Here is a 15,710-nt window from a genome sequence, read left to right as displayed (position 1 = left end):
AAAACGTATGAAATGCTGATAACTGTACTCCACTAACCGTAGAAACTCTCGAATAAAAGATCTAAAAACACTGAAGCAACAAAGCGCGACGACAAAAATGTCCTAACTTTTGGGTAGGACTGTATGGCACATGCAGAGTTACCTACTGCTATGGATGACTGGTCTGATAATGGAAATTACCCTTGTGTATTATAATAGAATCTTGTGTAATCGCATGATGCAATTAATTACCTAATAGGTCGAAAGTTTGGCAGCTTCATGCTAGGTGGATGCAGAACACTGCAGGTGTAAGAGTTTTCCATGTGGTAATTAGAACCTCTGCTCTGCTGCTCTCTGTTATCTTCATTTACAATGGATCTGGCTCTCTGCAGTCATTCTTTCCTTCACCAGGCTTATCCCTCAGAGAGTTTCTGGACTTTTTTTTTCTCTTCACTGAGTCACTGTTGTGCTTCTCCTCCCTGACACATTCTTCAGCGCATTCTCTTTCTCCCACTTTCCATCATTCCTTTCCTCCTTCCATGGCTCACATCTCCCCTCTGTAGTGGTACCTCTCTCTTGCCTGCCTCCCTTGCCTGCCTCCCCTGCCTGCCTTCACCTGGTATTGCAGATCCTTCCTCCCTCCCTTGCTGTTAGCTATCTGGGCTGTTAGGGCAGAGTTCAGGGGGTGGGAGTGTTGTGTGGCACCGGCCGGGCAGGGAGGGTGTGTGTGTACAGTACTATGGGGTGTGCTCAAGCACTGTAGTGCGGGGTGTGTGTAGGTTTTTCCCTTTGAAGAATAGACATCTGCTGTGATACCTTCTGTGCGGGTCCGGAGATCTTTTATGACCGTGACGTGGGCGATTTGTCTGGAAGAATGGAGTGGCGCCCCTTCAGGATGGTGGAGTGAGATCATGAGCCGCCGTCTTGCCCCCGGACATTTCGTATAGAAGTCCCATATAGGAGCTGTACGCGCACAGGCGAGACATCTATGACAGCACATCGCGCCCTATGGTTTGGCAAAACGTTCATATATTTTTTCTGCCACCACCAGAAGGAGGCGCTGCAAGGGATGGACGCCACAGAACTGCCTTTATCATTGGATGACTTCATCCCCCCTCACCTGCAGAGGAACCAGAAGCGGGGGGCTTCACAGTCCTACGATGCACGTCTGGTAAGGTGGGGTGGGATTGCCACAGTCCTCATACAAGTGTCATGTCAGGAATGTCGGGATTGTAATACGTAGTAAAAGCTAAACCTGTCCATAGATACAAAGCTGTAGTGCAATCAGATTAACATTCCTGTTGGCACTTCTCATAGGAGGGTCCGACCTCTGGGGTTATTATACGTCGTTTACTATATGATCCCATTGACTCCATTAGTAACAGATCGGATCTCGGAATCATAGAATGTAAGAGTTGGACGGGATCTCCGAGGTTCTTTGCTCTATCCAACCGAGCCAGATCTGATTTTTGTAAGAAGACTAATTACTTATCAGATTGGAATAGCAATCCATGTTTCCTGAAATTGACAGTGTATTTCCCCTATAGGCTAGGACCATGGGGTCAATACATATGGCTAATGGGTAACATGGGTCACAACTGGCTTTGCTTTGCCTGGGAAATCAGGGCTGGTGTCCCTAATTCCGCACTTTATTCTCAATCCCATACGATGCCTTCTCCTTCAGTGAAGAATTATTTAGGCATCTGTGTGATGACGTTATTTGGGTGCTGCTTGAAGCTATTAGTGTAGGTGGTGACAAGACGTTAGATGACGTATGACCTTAGTATTGTACCATGACTTAATATGAACCATAAAAGGCAATCTAGCATTGTCTTCCCTAAAAGTCTCCATAGGAATAACAGTACAATAGAAGGTCCAGCGCAGACCACCATCTGACCGAATGCTGGACCAATGCTTCTTGTGCCCTGAGAGCAGTAATGGGCGCTACAAATGAGGGGGGCCGTAGCTTGCTTGTCGGATTCACCATGTTGCAGAGCGAGCCGAAGCTACCTGGAGAAATCAGATCTATTTGCTCTTTAATATTCGTCTAAGGGGGCCATTAAATTGTCACAAAAAATTACCAGCCGATGATATAGCTAGCAGATGGAGGGGACATAGAGCAATTAGTGTGAGAGCTTCATAGGAATAATGATGTGTGAGATCACTTCTACGAACCCCTTGGGTGAACCACCAGGTGTACTGAGAACCTTCACACCAGGCATCAGGAATAGTGATGAGCGAACATGCTGATGAGGGGTTATCCTCCATGCTCGGGTGATAACCGAGTGTTTTCAGCGTGCTCGAATATTACGTTTGAGTCCTCACGGTTGCATGTCTCATGGCTGTTCGACAGCTGCAACACATACAGGGATTTCCTGCTTGTTAGACAAGCCACGAGACATGCAACCGCGAGGACTCGAACATGATATTTGAGGGCACTGAAAACACTCGGTTATCACCCGAGCATGCGCGGATAACACCGTTCGCTCATCACTAATCAGGAACAGTTATTCACATGAATGATCATTTGGGCGATCACTGATTTCATCTTGTCATTTCATGTTTCACCCAGTATTACTCTGCCATGATATTGCTCAGCAGGACAGCTCTGACCAGGGCGATCTCCTCTACAAGGCCACCATGGTACTCACTGATGACTGCCAGGACAGTCCAAGCCCACGTATAGAGAGACGGTGGATTCGTTATGAGGGCATTGGACCAACAGATGACGATGGGATGCCCTTCGCCTCCAGATCTGTAAGTTCCATATGCTCCACTGAATATGTCCATTATATTATGCACTATTCTCCAACCTGGCTACTGCAAAGTTACAATACTTGCCCTAAAATTCATATGTAATATATCCAGAGTGGGCTCATCTAATTGCTAGCAGATCGTTGGAGGTCCTGGTCCTGAAACCCCAACGCCCCAGAAGTGTGCTCCTGCCTGACTGAGTGGGCACACAGTACAGATACAATAGAGAGCTGGTCCGCTCTGTGTGCATGTTCAGGCCCGACCCGTGCATTTCACAAGGTGTTTTTGAGCAATCGGTGGGGATCCACACCAATCTGATTGAAAAAAAATATATATATATATATTAAAAAAATTTTTTAGCTACTCTGTAATATACATTAGTATTTGATTTTGACCAAAGTGCCACCACTGTGTGGCCCTGGTCTGAGGTGGGGATTTATATAAGCGTTACCCTTTTTAAAAAAAAAACAAAAAAAAAACAACACAACAACTTGTTTTATTGAAGATTATACATCATAACAAGGTTACATCATAGAACAAAAGAACAAACAACATTTCTCATTGCTCATTATTACTGTCTAGCAAAGTGAAGGGGAATCTGTCACCATATTTGAGTGATCTAACCTATTAATATGGACCTACAGGTCATAGACTGCTGAAAAAACGTCCTACCTGTATGCCTCATATCGGATGCCTTGTTGTTGAGAAATCCACTTTTATCTGAATATGTAAATGAGATCTTCCAGGCTGTGGGGAGGACGCTGCTTGGATGTTAACTCTGCCTCTACACTTCATTATCCTATGTGTGAGGATCTGAGGTTGTGGATTCTAATAATCACCTACGCAGTTTAACAATGCAACCATTTTTTATTCCTTACGTCCATTGTCTTACAGCAACTCCAGGTAGATGGCCAACATGCAATTCTGTAGTTCCACTGCCCCCCTACCATACCCATTGTCTCCCAACTTTTGTTTGGCCCACAGCTTTTGCATCTCCCACCACTATAGTCTGCAGTCACAGCCTATGCTCCTCCAGACGATGGATACCACGACCGTAGCGCGTGTATCCAGCTCCCGTCGGCAACAACATATCGTACAGTCCCAACTGGGGTTCTACAAACGTCTTTGTGAGTTCAGTGATGGAAAGTGGAGCAGATCTGTATTACACCTGCTGGAGCCATGGGCTGATCCTGTGGAGTCTCTGTAGATAGAGGAAGCCTCTTTTTTATATTCCACAGCTCTCATTCAGGGCATTCTTCCACAGGATTGGTTAATCCCTCATTGTTCGATTCAATTAACCTACATTTTATTTCATTTTAGGTGTGTAGACTAGTAAACAGCAGGGAGCTGATACAATGCCTAATCAGCAGGCATTCCACAAATTAACATACAACAAGGGTCAACGTGCAGGCTCATATGAACAATGGCTAATGTCTCTTGACCTTCTGATCAATGCATATGGCATAATTAAGAATAAACGCTGTGTTGTCACACTATGTATCGCCTCCCACAGCGTCACTTTATCCCTGTGACATCTGTTGCATTACCGGAAGTCTCGCGCCTGCGCATTCCATCTCTCGGCGTTCCTCTTCAGTGTTTCGCCCTCCTATGGGCATAGACTTCACGTTCCTTCTGCGTAGGCACCAGTTAGTCGCTGGAATTTCGCTCCCTGTGTTTTCCGGCACGCAGAAACCTTGCACTGCACAAGTACCAGTGACTCGGCAGCACTTTCGCAGAAGGAATGCCCTTAGAAGAGCAGAACACTGAAGAGGAACGCCGGGAGATGGATTGCACAGGCGCAAGATTTCCGTCCATGCACTCGGCGTCACAGGGACAAAGTGACTCTACCATAATGGAGTGTGGACGCATAGGAAGCTGCACTATTTACCATATTGGTCCAGTGTGAAATGTGTGGGAATCTTCTATCCATCTTTCTCATAGCGATAGCTTTGTGAGCCAAAAGTAATGTTTCCCTGAGAAGAGTGAGTGGATAGTGAGTCCAGGTCTCCTCATCAAAGATTCCTAATAAACACACCTCAGCACCAAGTGGTACATGGGATTGTATGATCTCGATGAGGATAGCTATGACCTCTTTCAAAAAGTCTGCAATAGGAGGGCAATACCTCATCAGGTGTATAAAATCTGCCATGTCCTCCCCATACCTATGGCAATCTGCAGTGGTGGATCTACGCTATAAGCTCTACCCTTTGAAACAATCCGGCAAGTTGGTGCAGTTTTTGTCAGCTACAAACAATTCATTGGATTGCATGAATTCAGAAACTTTACATAAATCAATAATACAAGCAAATATAAGAAAAATTTTAATATATCTTTTGAGGAAAATCAGCTTACTTCTCCAATTATGAGCCACTTCTTCCCCTTCCCCTGTCTTCTGAATTCATCATCCACTCAGACAAGGCCACGATATTGAGGTTCACCAGTTACACCTCCAATTATGAAGAGGGAAGGGAGAGGTGAACTGATGAGCAGATTGAGGAAACATAGGGAGACACAGAAAGATCGTGCTGAGCTTTCTAACAAGTCTTTTCCCTCACCTTGGAGTTTGATTCAAGTCTATAGCTGTATATTGTCCTTCCTGCTGCTCCTTCTATCTGTGTGATAAAAAAAGGACTGAAGAACAGGAATCCCTCCTTGTGTGATGTATTGTGTTTTGTATGGGAACAATCGCACTAGCTAATTTCTTCCCACCAGCCGAGAGTCAACTGCGAATTAAAAGATAGAGCGAAAAACTGGTAAAAATGCAGAATACAGGTCACATAATAGCCAGAAATAGTGTCATTCCTCATGTACATACATGACCGCTTATTCTAAAAAAAAAAAACATATTTGAGAGTACCGTTACCCTTTAACCTCCTTTGTGTTTTTTAGAGTGTCGACAAGCCCCGGGAATGGTACAAAAACATGTACAAGATTCTGCACCAAATGTCAGGTCAGTGGATTCCAATGTTCTGCACAGATGCAGACAAACAAATATAACCGTAAAGGGAATCTGTCATCTTTTCAAGTGTGCCATTTTTGCTTCTTTTCTATACACTGCTGGTCCTGAGTATTTCAGTTTTTTTAAATCCGCCATCCTGTTGCAGAGATATACTGTAAGTATTTTAATTTACTGTCCAATATTTTAGTGTTTATAGTCTTTCACAATTCCTGTTATCCGCAGCTATTAGAAAGAAAGGCAGTAGGATCAGACTACACAGGATCCGTTTGTAGTCTGTAACCATGGAGACACATATGACTGCATAAGAGTTGTATTTCAAAACGGGACTGTTTTTGTTTTGTTTTGTTTTTTTAATTAATAAAGTTAATTAATTTGTTTATTTGAGATGCATTGGAGAAACAAGCATCAAGCGGTGGCATAGGGTGAGTTCCCATTGGCGGGGCAAGACAAGTAGTTTGCATCCCCTATCTTTAACACTCTGAGTTGCTGCTGCCAATCTAAAATTTGAACTCCCTATTTTTGTTGTTCTCTTAAAAAAAAAAAAACCCTGATGTCATTACAGTAAGACTGTGTTCACATTTACCCACATTCTGTTTGTCTGTTCTGTTTATACAACAGAAATACGCTGAAACAAACTGAAAGAGGAACAGCACTGAACTTTAGGAAGGCAAAGTTTGACCAGCTTAGAGATGCCCTTAATCTGGTAGACTGGGACAATATCCTCAGAAATAAGAATACAGATAATAAATGGGAAATGTTTAAGAACATCCTAAATAGGCAGTGTAAGCGGTTTATACCTTGTGGGAATAAAAGGACAAGAAATAGGAAAAACTCAATGTGGCTAAACAAAGAAGTAAGACAGGCAATTAACAGTAAAAAGAAAGCATTTGCACTACTAAAGCAGGATGGCACCATTGAAGCTCTAAAAAACTGTAGGGAGAAAAATACTTTATCTAAAAAAAACTAATTAAAGCTGCCAAAAAGGAAACAGAGAAGCACATTGCTAAGGAGAGTAAAACTAATCCCAAACTGTTCTTCAACTATATCAATAGTAAAAGAATAAAAACTGAAAATGTAGGCCCCTTAAAAAAGTGTGATGAAAGAGTGGTTGTAGATGACGAGGAAAAAGATAATATATTAAACACCTTCTTCTCCACGGTATTCACGGTGGAAAATGAAATGCCGAGAGACAAAAAAAAAACAATATTAAGGGTCACCAATCTAACCCAAGAAGAGGTGCGGAATCGTTTAAAAAAGATTACAAATAGATAAATCTCCGGGTCCGGATGGCATACACCCACGAGTACTAAGAGAACTAAGTAATGTAATAGACAAACCATTATTTCTTATATTTAAAGACTCTATGGAGACAGGATCTATTCCACAGGACTGGCGCATAGCAAATGTGGTACCAATATTCAAAAAGGGCTCTAAAAGTGAACCTGGAAATTATAGGCCAGTAAGTCTAACCTCTGTTGTTGGTAAAATATTTGAAGGGTTTCTGAGGGATGTTATTCTGGATTATCTCAATGAGAATAACTGTTTAACTCCATATCAGCATGGGTTTATGAGAAATCGCTCCTGTCAAACATAGTGACATAGTTAGCAAGGCCAAAACAAGAGAGGCCTGGATGTCTTCCTGGAGCAGAACAATATTGTATCATACAATTATTAGGTTCTGTAGAAGGACGTAGATCTGGGGATTTATTCCGACGGAATATAGGCTGAACTGGATGGACAAATGTCTTTTTTTGGCCTTACTAACTATGTTACTATGTTACACAGTAGGCCAAAATTAAAAGCTTGGACAATGTCACACCCTAACCTTGATATTTATAAAAAAAACAAATGTCTTCGATTGTCCTTTTTCTTATGGAAACCAACTTAAAGGGTCTGTACCTTGTACAAAGTACATTTTAATTAATAGATCTTAGAATAAAATATTGAAATAATATAATATGCTAAGTAAGAACAGTAAAAAGCATATTACCCAATGGCCTAATTTGAATATGTACTTACAAAAGATAAAAAACCGTGAACAATACAGTTAATAAAGTATGATGCAAACAAAAGTGTGCCCAAACACAATAAGATACCCCCACAGAGAGTAAAGGTACCGTTACACTAAACGATTTACCAACGATCACGACCAGCGATACGACCTGGCCATGATCGTTGGTAAGTCGTTGTGTGGTCGCTGGAGAGCTGTCACAAAGACAGCTCTCTCCAGCGACCAACGATGCCGAAGTCCCCGGGTAACCAGGATAAACATCGGGTTACTAAGCACAGGGCTGCGCTTAGTAACCCGATGTTTACCCTGGTTACCATTGTAAATGTAAAAAGAAAAAACACTACATACTTACATTCCGGTGTCTGCAGGGGTGGAGTAAGGGTAGCCAGGGCCCCGGGCTGTTCAGACACTGTGGGCCCCCCCGGTCATGTGACGGGGGTCATGTGACGGGGGTCATGTGACGGGGGTCATGTGACGGGGGTCATGTGTGACGGGGGTCATGTGTGACGGGGGTCATGTGTGACGGGGGTCATGTGTGACGGGGGTCATGTGTGACGGGGGTCATGTGACATACCCGAGCCATATTATTCCAGAAAAATGGCCGGGCCCTACTCTACTGTAACCTATTAAATATTTGTTAAAATCTGCAATACAATTTAGGTATATTTTGACCAACAATATCACATACAAGGAACAAATACCACCGCACCATGACCAGACCACAAATTACAACCACAGTGATCGAATAATATCACATACAAGGAACAAATACCACTGCACCATGTCAAGACCACATATTACCACTTGGTGACCAAATAGCACATACAAGGGACAAATACCACAACACCATTTCCAGACCACATATTACCACCACATAGTGACTGAATACTACAATACTGATCAGTAATTAAAAAAAACAAAAAAACAAACAAACACAATATTATCACCATAAGTGCCAGTATTCACAGGAGATCTGTACTTAGTATGCAGTGTCTGTGTAGAGCTAATACAGAGATCACTGGTGGTATTATACACAGGAGCTCTGTATATAATGTATATGGAATACAGTGATCACTGGTGACATTGTACACTGGACCTCTGTATATAGTATACAGTGTATAGTGTCAGTGTATAGGTAACACTGACTCACCAGTGACGTCTCTAGGTGAAGTCCTTCATCTTTCATCCAGCAAAGACCGCCATCATTTTTTCCAGCCAGGACTCGTTTCTGCAGGAAATAACACAGTTATCTCGAGCTCCGCTTGCAGAACACATTACTTAATTTTTCACAACTTCTACATTACAACACGAAGAAAAAAAGGCGATATAGTGTCACTCTGCACAGTAACAGGACCGCCCCCCCCATTTAAAACAGTATACTCAAAAAAATAAAATAAATACATCACTGCAGTAATAATATCCCTTAATTAGCCCCTATGGTAATAATATTCCCCACCCTGGCCCCAGCCATATGTTCTCCCATCCTGCACTCATGACTATCCATTCTACACCATATGATCTCCCCATCCTGCCCCATCTGTCTCCATCGTATCCATCCTGCCCCATGATCCAATCCTGCCCCATGTCTTTCATTCTGCCCCGTGTCTCCAATCATGCCACGTGTCTACATTCTGCCCATGCCTCCAGTCCTGCCCCCAGTGTGTCCAGCAATCTGCCCCAGTGTGTCCAGCATATTACCCCCAGTGTCTCCAGCATATTGTCCCCAGTGTGTCCAGCAATCTGCCCCAGTGTCCAACATTGCCCCCAGACAGTGTGTCCAGCAATCTGCCCTAGTGTGTCCAGCAATCTGCCCCAGTATGTCCAGCAATCTGCCCCAGTGTGTCCAGCAATCTGCCCCAGTGTGTCCAGCATATTACCCCCAGTGTGTCCAGCAATCTGCCCCAGTGTGTCCAGCATATTACCCCCAGTGTGTCCAGCAATCTGCCCCAGTGTGTCCAGCAATCTGCCCCAGTGTGTTCAGCATATTACCCCCAGTGTGTCCAGCATATTACCCCCAGTGTGTCCAGCATATTACCCCCAGTGTGTCCAGCATATTACCCCCAGTGTGTCCAGCATATTACCCCCAGTGTGTCCAGCAATCTGCCCCAGTGTGTCCAGCATATTACCCCCAGTGTATCCAGCATATTGCCCCAGTGTGTCCAGCATTGCCCCCAGAAAGTGTGTCCAGCAATCTGCCCCACTGTCTCCAGCATTGCCCCAGTGTCTCCAGCAATCTGCCCCAGTGTCTCCAGCAATCTGCCCCAGTGTCTCCAGTATTGCCCCCAGTGTGTCCTCCAGCAATCTGCCCCAGTGTCTCCAGTATTGCCCCAGTGTGTCCTCCAGCAATCTGCCCCAGTGTCTCCAGTAATCTGCCCAGTGTCTCCAGTATTGCCCCCAGCGTGTCCTCCAGCAATCTGCCCCAGTGTCTCCAGTATTGCCCCCAGTGTGTCCTCCAGCAATCTGCCCCAGTGTCTCCAGTATTGCCCCCAGCGTGTCCTCCAGCAATCTGCCCCAGTGTCTCCAGTATTGCCCCCAGTGTGTTCTCCAGCAATCTGCCCCAGTGTCTCCAGTATTGCCCCCAGTGTGTCCTACAGCAATCTGCCCCAGTGTCTCCAGTATTGCCCCCAGTGTGTCCTCCAGCAATCTGCCCCAGTGTCTCCAGTATTGCCCCCAGCGTGTCCTCCAGCAATCTGCCCCAGTGTCTCCAGTATTGCCCCCAGTGTGTTCTCCAGCAATCTGCCCCAGTGTCTCCAGTATTGCCCCCAGTGTGTCCTCCAGCAATCTGCCCCAGTGTCTCCAGTATTGCCCCCAGTGTGTCCTCCAGCAATCTGCCCCAGTGTCTCCAGTATTGCCCCCAGCGTGTCCTCCAGCAATCTGCCCCAGTGTCTCCAGTATTGCCCCCAGTGTGTTCTCCAGCAATCTGCCCCAGTGTCTCCAGTATTGCCCCCAGTGTGTCCTCCAGCAATCTGCCCCAGTGTCTCCAGTATTGCCCCCAGTGTGTCCTCCAGCATTGCCCCAGTGTGTCCTCCAGCATTGCACCCCAGTGTGTCCACCGTAACCGTTAGCTTATAAAAAAAAAAAAAAAAAACAGTCTGCTCACCTGTCCGCGCTCCAGGCGGCAAGCTCCTTCCAGCAGCGCACACTCGCCGGCGACTGACAATGACGTCAGACGCCGGCGACGTGTGCGCTGCGGCCGACTTCAGCTGCCAGCCTCCAATTGGCTGGCGGCTGTTGTTGTTAACTATTGATGTGCGAGCGCGCGCCCGCACGTCAATAGGAAATCGCCGCAGCGCCGGAAGGGGCCCGGTGAGCAGATGAGAAGGGGCCCGATGCGGGCCCCCTCTCTCTGCCCACCGGATCCGGGGGCACATACATGCCGGCCCGGCGGTGGGCATTCACAGACGATTAGTGGAGGGTCAATCTGTGCGGTAGCCCAGGGCCCCCCCAGACCACTGGGCCCTGGGCTACCGCCCATATTGACCCTCTGATAATCCGCCCCTGGGTGTCTGTCACGTCCCCGCCGTCAGCTTCCCGCACTGACTGTGAGCGCCGGCCGTTACCCTGGTTTACCCTGGTTACAAGTGAACACATCGCTGGATCGGCGTCACACACGTCGATCCAGCGATGACAGCGGGTGATCCAGCGACGAAATAAAGTTCTGGCCTTCTAGCTCTGACCAGCGATGTCATAGCAGGATCCTGATCGCTGCTGCGTGTCAAACACAACAAGATCGCTATCCAGGACGCTGCAATGTCACGGATTGCTATCGTTCTCGTTCAAAAGTTGCTCAGTGTGAAGGTACCTTTACTCCACATACACGGTATGATGACCCTACTGTACCACCCTTCTCTCATTCCACCCATCCCCGACAAAGAATGGTGACCCAATCACAGTATGATTCTCCAAAAGTAAACCCCAGACAGCCCTCCACACAGTATAATAATGCCCCCACATAGTGCTCCATACAGTATAATGGCCCCACATAGTGCTCCATAGTTCTCGGTCTGCTCATGTCAGGGGTTAACTTTCCCTTCCTCGTTCCTGAGTCCGGTCTGCTATATCTTTCTGCTGAAACCTGTGTGCAGTGCCAGTTATATTGCTTGCCTTTGAGGTGCTGGCTGGCTCTGGTGAGTTCCTGATCTGTCTTGCTGCTCTTATCTGACCCGACTCGTGTCTGTTGACCTTCCACCTACCCGTCCCTGCTCCTTATTTCCCTGTAAGTTTGGATTCCCCGGTACTTGGCTTTAGCTTGGCTCTGACCTGATTTTGTCTCTCCCTTCTGGTATTTCTGCTACTGACCGATTCTGACCTTTTGCTCTCGTCTGACTCTGGTTTTCCCTCTGGTACTGCATTAATCTCTGGTATCGACTCGGCTCTCTGACTATTCCGCTGCCACCTAGTGGTAGCTTTGCTGTATTACTGTAGGTCTGCTTCTTAGCAGGCTATTCAGCTCCCTCTCCTCTCTGCTGCCATCTAGTGGAGTTTGTGTCACTCTGCATTAACCCTCAGTATTACAACGTGACATCTGGCCTTTTTCCCTGCTGCTCCGGTCTCTTCTTGGTGTCTTCAGATCCTCAGCATATCTCAGTAGAGCGGGCACGTTGTAATGATGTAATCGCTCCTGCTGCACTGAGACATCAGACGCAGAGGGAGAGTGATGGGAGAGGTAGCGTTAGCTGACACTCCTTCTTCCATCATTGCTTTCCACTGTATCAGCATCTAGGATATTGATGTTGTTGAGAGTGATGTCAAGCGGGAGACCTGAATGGCTTCACGGGCCAAATATGCTCACCCTACCGGTCACAGTTTGACATATGTGGTTTAGGAACAAATGGAATCCATGTGCAAAAGGATCTATGTGCGTCAATCAGGCACGTGACCAAAGGGGCCAAATTAATTAATATCGGGCAACTACATTCGCAATATTATAGGATATAAAGGAGTTGTCTGGTATTAAGCTACAGGTCAGCAGTCACTGTATGTGACTGCAGACTTGTGAATCTTCACATTGTGTGAACTACATGAGAATTCTCAGGTGCTGGCGCTGTTAGCGTGCGGTCTTGTGACCTAAAGTATATGATTTGCATACTTCCGGCCACATTCTCACTAGACAGTATAAGTGTATTGAGCAGGCTTGTGTCTAACTAGTCGGCACATTACCGCATGTATGCAAATCACATACCTGAGCTCACTTGACAGCCCGCTCCCAGTGCTGGCGAACCCTCACAGCGCACAGTGCACGCAATGTGAGCATTCACAAGTCTGCAGTCACATAGTAGACTAGAAGTTGAAGACAGCACAAACCCTTTAAGGAGGGGAAAAAATCAGGGTGAATATTTTATCCTCTATATCTACATGACTGTATTTGTTCCATGTACTAATTGGATGAACAAATTGACCATAACATTTTTGTTTTCTCCAGATTCTGAGGAAAGTGATGGTGATAGTAACTGGCCAAAATCAGAAGATCACCATAAAGAAGCTTTCACTCAATCAAATAACTCCAAGTACGTGATTTGTTACTGATACGTGGCTTTTACGTGTCTATATTTTATTATTATGGGTGAGGAATGGTGTCTACAGTACTCCAAAACAATATTTGGTAGCTCAGCCATATAGTGTTTCCACCACCACATATAGATCCAGAGGTCCAGTAAACCTGTCCGCCAGGGCAGGCAATTAGGTCCAATATCAATAAGAAAAAACAGACATCTCCGGTATAATGTTTGTCTTTATTTAGATTCCATTGAAATAATCGGCATGGCAGGACAATGTTCAGAAGATCATGCGTTTCGATTTAAGTCGAAATGCGTCAGCTTCTTAATATGGTCCTGTCATGACTTTTGGAAAAGTCTCGAAAGCCCATATTCAATCTATAGAGCTCACATTGTAAAGGTTAAAAAATACTAAAAACGAAAGTTAAAGGGGGTTGTTCCATAACCGTAGGGTAGGTTGTAATTGTATGATTGCTGTGCCCTATGTGAATGATGTGCTAGCAAGCTTATTCATGAGTTTCTTCATTCATTGAGTGGTGGTTGCACATGCTCGCTACAGCTCCGTTCACAAGGATGTTTTTAGGCCAACTAATCTCAGGATCTATGGGGGTCTTAGAAGCCAAACTCAAACGATCATGGGTTTGTCATCCATCCTCTGGATTGCCAAATTCACAACCAATCTTGAGATTGGAAAGCCCAAATATCCCCGTGTGACTCGAGAGGTGGTAAATTTCTCCATTTATTGCCCATAGACATGGTGTTCACACATGCCCACTACTGATCCCTTTGCACGGAAGTGTTTAGGTCCCACATTCTAAGGATGTGTGTGTGTGTGGGGGGGGGGGGGGGGCAGCAGCTGGACCCAAGAGATCATACATACAGGGTATATCCTCTACTGTGGATAGGTGGTAACTGCTGTTTATTAGACAACCCCTTTACATTAAGGAGGACCTATCGCCAAGCTGGGGCTGCCTTAAAAAAGTGGGCGACACCAGTTTGGTGATTATTCTAAATATTATCTATTAACAAAATTGCTCAGAAGGATCGTTGATGTCCTCTGAATGGGTCCGACTTTCTAGGTGTAGTCGAGCCCTTACTTACGGATTGCAGGATCCAAGCATGCAAAGTGGGAATCCACAAGTTGTTAGCGATTGGTAACGGCTCTAATGATGCTACTGTTTTGTACCAGGTAAGTAAAGTACTCAACAGTGGTCAGTTAGTGCAAGGAGTGAGATCGCATATTCACCCTGAGCGGGGCAGCGGAGGGTTGCGAGGTCTCACTCTGCATGCCAGGATACCACAAACTAGAAGGTCGGGCCTGACTTTTCAGGGCCTGACTTCTGACTATGGTAAAACACCCTTAATCAATGGCATAACTTGAAGCTCCAGGGCTCCAGTGCAGAATATGTAATAGGATCTCCACCTAATATGTGCCATTTAAAATATTGGTGCATGTCACAGAGGTCCTTGGCCCTCATTAGGACCCTGATGTGACTGCTCCTTCTTCAAGGCTACACCTACACCAATGCCCTTAGTAACACTTTGTTCAATATTCTGAAAATCCATGATATAAGAAGTGTAAGGAGGTCACATCATATATGCTCTTCAAGCATGAAGAAATCTTCCAACCACTCAATTATGTAGAAAGTCTCAAGCTTTGTGACCAATTATAAGAACCGTCCTCATTTATTCCAGGTGAATTTTACCATTTCTTATTAGAAAAATTGCTGATATTTTTACTTTCTGGTCATAGGTTTAGAACAGATGAAAGTAACGGGCAGCCTGAGCCTGAGGATCGCTTCAATAGAAGAGCACCAGAGACTTCACATTTACATATAACAGTAAACTCCAAGATTAGTGAATCACCGAACATGGCGATCACCACCCTACAAGCCAAAACATCTCCAGATTCCTCAAAATTACGAGCTACTACATTGCCACATTCATCGTCTCGCCAGGCATCGCAGACATCTCCAAACTACTCCTCAAAAGTGTCACAATTTATCAATAACTCCAATACCAAACACTCGTCAGAGATCTTCAACACCCAGCAGTCTCACCGAGCGTTTTCCAGGACCAGTGACGAGCAAAAAACATCAGAACCTGGCCTAGGCAATTTTTTTCCTGGTCGTTCATCCAACACTTCACAAAATAATAAGGAAACGACCTCACTTCAAAGTCTTAAGCAAAAGTCTAAATATCCGACATCATCAAGTTCTACCTCCGGAACTCCTGTGTTAAGTCCCACCTCCAAGGAACCCAGGAGATCCACCTCCAGGGTCTTAGTAAGTAAATCTTGCATTTTTGGGACTTAAGAAGGCCATGCGCGTTAGTCATCTATCTTTCCCCATACACAGGAACGCTCAGATCGGACGAGTGTATGTGTGTTTTGTATGAGAGCCGATGCCAGAATCATCTGGCTATGGCTTATGTCCCCACCGAAAATTGTGACTCAAAGATTGAATTTCACCTCCCCTGTCCTTATCTCTCCCAACATAATGTGTCAGGGGAG

At 45.4% G+C, this 15,710-nt stretch overlaps 1 protein-coding gene across 15 annotated transcripts in view; it reads left to right on the top strand.

Annotated features, from left to right (window-relative positions):
* The first annotated feature begins 460 nt into the window (after positions 1–460).
* Positions 461–15,710, top strand: part of SORBS3 (sorbin and SH3 domain containing 3) — a 54,359-nt gene continuing 39,109 nt past the window's right edge. For 3 of the 15 annotated variants that reach the window (XM_069766965.1, XM_069766975.1, XM_069766964.1), the window contains exons 1-5: positions 835–1,150; positions 2,578–2,736; positions 5,623–5,683; positions 13,126–13,210; positions 14,952–15,483. In XM_069766965.1, the coding sequence (XP_069623066.1) occupies positions 968–1,150; positions 2,578–2,736; positions 5,623–5,683; positions 13,126–13,210; positions 14,952–15,483 (1,020 nt within the window). In that variant the 5' untranslated portion in view covers positions 835–967. Of the gene's footprint in view, positions 1,151–2,551; positions 2,737–5,622; positions 5,684–13,125; positions 13,211–14,951; positions 15,484–15,710 lie in introns of all 15 variants that reach the window. The other 12 variants (XM_069766967.1, XM_069766966.1, XM_069766970.1 and 9 more) reach the window with 11 other exon arrangements.

This window comes from Ranitomeya imitator, chromosome 4 (assembly GCF_032444005.1).
Source record: "Ranitomeya imitator isolate aRanImi1 chromosome 4, aRanImi1.pri, whole genome shotgun sequence".
NCBI lineage: Eukaryota > Metazoa > Chordata > Amphibia > Anura > Dendrobatidae > Ranitomeya > Ranitomeya imitator.
The sequence above is the reverse complement of the archived record's forward strand: the minus strand, read 5'-3'. Positions and strand labels throughout refer to the sequence as shown.